We start from the raw sequence: 6,864 nt of genomic DNA, 5'->3' as shown, positions 1-6,864 counted from the left end.
TATAATTTAAAAAGATGAACTATAGAGAGAGAAAAAAAATTTAAAACCTGCTTACACACAATTACATGGGGAATGCTGTCTTGCATTAAAATGAACTCTCTAGACTCTGACATAATCGCTTTTACAGACCTTCGACTGTTATCTGTAGTCGACTTATCAATAGTGCAAAAGAATTGCAATGCTGGTACCATACATTTTACGAATAATCGAGTACAACAACCAATAAATTCGAAAATCCTCTAAAGCAGATTTTTTCAATAATTTGTCTACGAGAATATGATTATCATTCAATGAATCATAGAAGCGTGAATCATGTTATTTGACATCGCAAAGATGAAAAAAAGTAGATTATGTATATCACACACAAGAAGAGATATAATGACCGTGTGTGCGTGCCACGTTCTAGCGTACACGTGTGTGTAACGCCGACTGCTTGTGTTTATATAATGGCGTCCTGGGAAAGTGAGCTTCATTGAATCGTCGGCTGTCAGAATCACACGTTAACGCTCCGACATTTTTACTCGCCGGAAGAATGAGATCTTGCACGCTTATATTTGTCGCTCTTGCGACTATCCTTCTGTGCACTAGTAAGTAAAATACTTTTTTTACGCAAAACGATAAATTACGTCACATAATAAACATTTTCACAGTGCATAAACATACTAATATAAATATGTCAAATTTTTTTACATATTTACATACGATTTAAGAAGCAACTGACTTCAATTTGTTTTTTTCATTTTTTAGAGATTACTATTAATTATAATGTTAATCATTTTTTTATATACACATTAATTCAATTTTATTTTACTATATCAAAATTATAGAAGATTTTGCCAACTAATCTAAAAAGATATACGATTCAAATAAAATGTCTTCATTATTTTTTCTTATTTTTATATCATTTTGTTATAAAATTTTTTCCTCTTGATTATATTTTTTATATTTTATTTTAAAAATTAATCTATTTCTTTCGATATATCATATGGCATTAATTTTTTTGTAAATATTTGTATGTCGAGACAAATCAAAATTGAGGAGGAAATATTTGTTTTGTCTACACATATTATATAGGTATGCATATGCATATATATCATAAACACACGGTTTTATTTTTTTACGTTAGAATTTTTTTTCACGTTTCTAACGAGATCTATTTGATATCAGTTAGTGATAGTAGTAATAAAGGTTGTAACTTTGTAAGACTGTGGCAATACTTGATTATCATTGCATGAATTGCAAAGAAATATTTATTTTTAAAACAATTAATTATTTTTAAACATTAATATAATTTTTGATTCTCAGTGTAACGAGAACAAGCCAGAATTGTCAAAACGTAATCTCAATAAAGATGTAAATTTTTTTTCAGAATATATTAATGCATTTGAAATATGTGCTGAAGAAAATTGTTTTACATCTGATGAAAAGCTGACGAAATGCGAGCAAGAAAGTCCACTTTTATGCAAGCAACAGGGTACCACGTGCTGCAGCGTAGGTAAGTTTTCAAGTTTTTGCAGATATTGTTATAGTTATTGTTAAAGATATTAAGAACCGATTATAAAATAGAAAAATATATTATATCACAAAGAGTTACATATCAATCAAATTGATAAATAATTGAAAAAGTGACGAATATGTTTATTATATTTTAAAACATAGTTTACATATATCTATTTATTATAGGCAAATTTTCAATATAACGAAATATCTGTTAAAATTATATACAAACTGGTAATTCTTTCTCAATAATTTCTTTCGCAATAGAAATATCTATATTACATATTTATTTAAATATTTTTTAGTTATTTAATGTAAATATTATTGAATGTATATATTTTTGCGACATACGAAACGTACACATCCAGAAATTTATTTTCACATATAAGTCTCGTACAACTAGTAAATTAATTTATGCGCCACTTTCACATGTCAACTACGTGCAGTTATCCATTTCTATTTAATGACATCTATGATACTTCATTTATAATATAGATTTATCATATAGATTTATATATTTGAATATAGTTGATTTTTTTAATTTTGGCAAATCTGTAGTAACCAATACTTTAATTAGAGCGAATTATTATTCTACTATAATATGTAAAAAACATTCAAATTTCTTTCTCTTGTAACAATGAAATTTGATTCGAAAAGCATTTTCGATACATCATGTTAGGAACGTTTCTCTTTTACTAGCTAAATTCTTTATCATTACAGTTAAATCAAAATTCAGAACCCATTGCCGTCAACATGGTGGAGCATGTATGGATGAATGCGCTCCGAATCTGCAGCGTACCGTGATCAACTGTCCGAACGGTCAAGTCTGTTGTGTTTTGGTTTAAACAATCTAAATGAAATTTTTATAACTAGCGGTTTATATAGCGGTTTATATATATATATATATATATATATATATATATATATATATTGAATAAATTTATTCATAATAGATCAATATATCTTATTGAATGTAAATATTCATACAGCATTTTATTTAAATTTTTTTGAACTTTTCCATAAATCCTTCTCAATAAAATCAAAAAATTTCATTATAATAAATAATTTACTGAAGCATAGTACTAGTTAAAGAATAATTTCTCCCTTATAAAAAGTATCAATCTTAAGAATGAGAATAGTATTTACATCCAATAAGATATAATGATCTATTATAAATGAATTTATTTATTAATAGCTAAAATATAAACTTTGCTAAAACAAAATAGAAATATGTCTCTACATGAACTACTTGTTAAAAAAAATTAATTAATAAGTTATTTAAACTAAAAATCTTCATTTAAAATATAATTATAAATATTAACAATTACTAATAAAATTTATTAATTATTTTTAAAAATTATACTTTTTATAATTAGAAAGATATTACTCTTGGACAATTATGATGCTTCAATAAGTTGTTTATAATAATGAGACTTTTTGATTTTATTGAGGAAGACTTATTGAAAAGTTCAAAAAAATCTAAAACAATGGATCACGAATAGTATCTACATCTAATATAAAGATATATTGATCTATTATAAATAAATTTATTTGTTATATATATATATATATATATATATATATATATATGGTTAAAATAAACTTTACTAACTTATATATATGGCTAAGATAAACTTTACTAACAAAATATGACTCTATATGTACCGTTTATTATAAAAATATCATTTTTATTGTCAATTTTGGCAAGAATTAAAAAATAGATCGACGCTACGTATCGATTTTGATAAGTTTTTCAACCTATATTCTTTTTAAAATAAACGGTAATATGTTCAACATAAAATTTCATTAAAAATTTAAGCTAATAAATATATGTTTTTCATCTAGAATATATAATTATAAATATTAAGATTTATTATTAAAAATCTCTTAAATTTCTATCTAAAAATGTATCATTCAAATTATTCTGATCTATTTTATGTATCTAATTTTTGATGAATAACATCATAATTATTATCTACATGATAATAGCTGATTCATTAAGAATAATATGTAACCATAATTTAATTAAGGAGTTAAACTATATTATATTTCTTACAAACAATCAATCATGTCAAATAAAGTAATGTTAAATTTGTTATTTGATGTAAACTCTATACATTCTATAGATATTCATCTTTAGATATGATTATTTTCGAAAAGATTTAGACAAACTTTATCTTAATTCGGATTGAACTTTGCTTCGATTGCAAATTAGAGTAGAATTCGATGGAATTAAAGAAAATTAAAAGTTGCCATTCTTAATACGAATCTTCTTATATCCCTCAAATAATGATAATTTGAAGGAGAAGTCAGAAAAGAGGAATAGGATAAGAAAATAAGGGAAAGGAGAAAGCAAGCGGGATATACCGTGAAGTTTTATCTGGAAAGAAAAGTTGCCCGGAGCGGAGACGAGCTGAGACGGTTGACAAGGGGTCGGTCAAGGAACAACGTGTACAAGAGAAACGACCTAAAGAAGAAGGACAGAAACGAGTGAGCGAGGGGAATAAAAGAATAAGAAGAAAGGAGGTGTACGAAGCATAAGAGAAGGGTAAGCTTTGTCATGGGCGATGCAACCAGAACGTACAATAATACATATACATATATCTGCACTGATATACAAAATTGTATTAGCGTTTGACGATTAAGAATCTTACGCAGCAAAAAAAAAAGGAGAAAAGTAATATAAAATATATGAAACAGTAGTAATAGCTTTGTTCCATTTTATCCAAGATTGGTATTTTTATGTTTGTTCTTTATGTCGCATTTTTGTGCCAATTAATTTTGAAAAAAATAGATAAGATAATAATAATATATTAAAAGTGAGTGCTACACGAAGAAAATTTTTAATAAGAAATGAATATGTATAAAATCGATTAAAAAAGACGAAGTATAAATTTTGCAAAAAAAAAAAAAAGAAGAAGGCGATAAATCTATACTTTCCATTCCACTTTTCACGATGCAACTAAAATCCTATACTACAAATTATATGAAAAACAGGTGTAAAGCTGAAGTGAATAACATGGTTATTATATAGCAATAAAGAAGACAAGCTGGGAAATGAGATGTGTTAAAAGGTCGCAAGAGAGTCGCTGACATTTCCATTGCACCGCAATATCGCCATTCTCATTTCTGTTTGAAATTTCTCTTTCTATTTCTCTCATAACACACGCAATTGAAAAATATGCGAGGGAAAGAGGAGGAAAGAAGAAAAGCACAAGAGTTGCGTCGCCGGAAGCGATATACGGGCAGATGCCAATATGACGGTACACGCACTCGCACGTACACAAGAGGCGCAAGAGCCGTTTCTGTTGACCCCCCGGGGGGGTAAAAGCGCATAATATTACGTATAGCGTAGAAATAAGAAGAAGCGCATCCCTTCCACGCGCAACTGTAGCGCCTGTAGCGTCAGCGAGAAAGACACCCTTAGGGTCGCTCGGCCGAAGATACGAAACGCGCAGCGACTTGAATGGAGACCGCGATAACGAAACGGCGATAACATATCTTCCGCGCGCGTGCTTTAAGACGCGAAACGGAAAGTACCGATGAAGAACTTTGCAGGTAAATTTTGCAAAACGCGCGGGAGCGCCCGCGGTGGTAGATTATCCTAATCTCATTATTTTTCTTGCGATAAATGATGCCATCAACCAAGTAGAATGCAAAGTTCAAGAGGAAGGGGTGGTGCACCTCGCCCCGAGCGATGCAGGCAAAATGTCGGCGTAAGGATACGATGGTATGCACACGTATCCGCATGCATGCACGCGTGCACATACGATCGTACACCTACACATATGCATATTAAAATATATATATATATATATATATATATATATATATATATCTGTGTGTGTGTATGCGAGAGTCGTTTCGGGTGGCCCGCGGGTGAAGGTACGAGATGGCGCGGCGTGGGAGAAGAAGAAGGACGTCGTCTTTCTCTCCCCTTTATTTCCCCGCCTTCCCTCCGGTTACCCTTCTTCTTGCGTTCGTCCGCTATCGTTGTACGCGAGTGGTGCCCCGGGCGATAGACGCGCGGTGCCGCTGCATCCCACCGTGAAGCGGTGCGGTCGTTCCGCTGCGGGCGCGGAAACGAGAGATAGCGCGGCGAGCCTGGTCCTCTCCACCTTCCCGGTGTCCCAGTGAGAGAGAGGTGGTCGAAGGGCGAGAGCTATAGAAGGGCGGAAAGGGAGAAAGAAAGAGAAAGAGAGAGAGAGAGAGTGAGGGAGAAGAGGATCTCTCTATGTTGCCCTGGGGGTATCCAGCGAGACAATGCGCTCCGTGACGCTCCGGGCGACTCCAAGGCAGACCGTAGTTCTCCCTCGTTTTCTGCCCCCTCTGCTCGCCCCCTTCTAGGCCTCTGGCGATTCTTCGTTCTTTCGTCCCGCTCTTCTCTCTCCTTTTCCTTTCCCCTCTTTGCTTTCTTTCCTCCCGCCCCGCGTTCTAGTAGTTCTTTCTCTTCCTCATCCCCGCGAGAGTCTTTCCGTTCGTCATTTGCATGAACTTTTGCTGATATTGAAATTATTCTGTACGTGTGGGTGCGCAATTTTTAGAAAAAAGATCCATTTTGAAAAGAAGAAGGAAATTGCTGGGATTAATTATTGGGAAATAGAGAAGAAATTATCGTATCGACATAATTAAAAAAAAAATAAATTTATAATTTCTTACATCTCTTTCTCTCTCTCTCTCTCTCTCTCATTCTAATGAGAATTTATTTTAATCTCGTAAAAAGTGATGAAGAAAAGAATGCAAATATTACTTTGATTTTTTTCATCGTTCCTTTAATTTACTCTTGGCTTTTTCGATATTTTCTTGATTGCGACTTTATATCCCGCCGCGGTCGAATTATTACAACGTTTTCGGTGACCTTATTCGACTCTCGCTGTATTCCTCTCGGCATGTTTCCGGCGCGTCATTACTTGTCTCTAAATCTTCATAACTGTCTCCGGTGTATATCCAAAATGTAAAATTTCCAGAATGTCTCCCCAATTGCAATAAAGCGTTCTTCGGCGTCCTTCTTTACCTCGCGCCCGCTCTTATATCTCCCTAACACATAGCCTCCCCGTCCTCCTCCACGTCCTCCTCCTCTATTGCGTTCTCTCTTCTAGTGCACGCTCGCTTGGAGGGAGTAACGATGCCCTGGAGCGGGCCTCCGCGGCGCGGCACTGTGGTAACGATAAGCAACGAAATGAAATATTAATGAAGTACCTGAGCGCGCGTCCATTTTTCGCGGGCATCTCACCACCAACGCCTCAGGTGCCGAAGAAAAAGTCGGCTGGCTCATCGGAAGTAAAAGAATCATTGCTAGAAAACAGAGAAAAGGAAGAGGAGGAACGACTGCTGTGTTATTCCCCTGGTGTCCGGATTATTGCAATG

At 33.2% G+C, this 6,864-nt stretch overlaps 1 protein-coding gene across 1 annotated transcript; it reads left to right on the top strand.

The window, feature by feature from the left end:
- The first annotated feature begins 453 nt into the window (after positions 1-453).
- LOC105255640 lies at positions 454-2,407 on the top strand. Its single transcript, XM_011265050.3, has 3 exons — positions 454-587; positions 1,370-1,495; positions 2,218-2,407. Exons 1-3 carry the CDS (start codon positions 533-535, stop codon positions 2,340-2,342), a joined length of 306 nt encoding a protein of 101 aa, XP_011263352.1. The 5' UTR covers positions 454-532; the 3' UTR covers positions 2,343-2,407.
- Positions 2,408-6,864: the final 4,457 nt, after the last annotated feature.

Source organism: Camponotus floridanus, unplaced genomic scaffold (assembly GCF_003227725.1).
Source record: "Camponotus floridanus strain SB8 unplaced genomic scaffold, Cflo_v7.5 scaffold14, whole genome shotgun sequence".
In the NCBI taxonomy this organism is placed as follows: domain Eukaryota; kingdom Metazoa; phylum Arthropoda; class Insecta; order Hymenoptera; family Formicidae; genus Camponotus; species Camponotus floridanus.
The sequence above is the reverse complement of the archived record's forward strand: the minus strand, read 5'-3'. Positions and strand labels throughout refer to the sequence as shown.

Excerpts from the sequence above, each read along its gene's own strand:
- LOC105255640 (XM_011265050.3), top strand. The coding sequence starts at position 533 with ATGAGATCTTGCACGCTTATATTTGTCGCTCTTGCGACTATCCTTCTG. Across the intron at positions 588-1,369 it reads GACTATCCTTCTGTGCACTA|AATATATTAATGCATTTGAA; the intron begins GTAAGTAAAATA and ends ATTTTTTTTCAG. Across the intron at positions 1,496-2,217 it reads TACCACGTGCTGCAGCGTAG|TTAAATCAAAATTCAGAACC; the intron begins GTAAGTTTTCAA and ends TTATCATTACAG.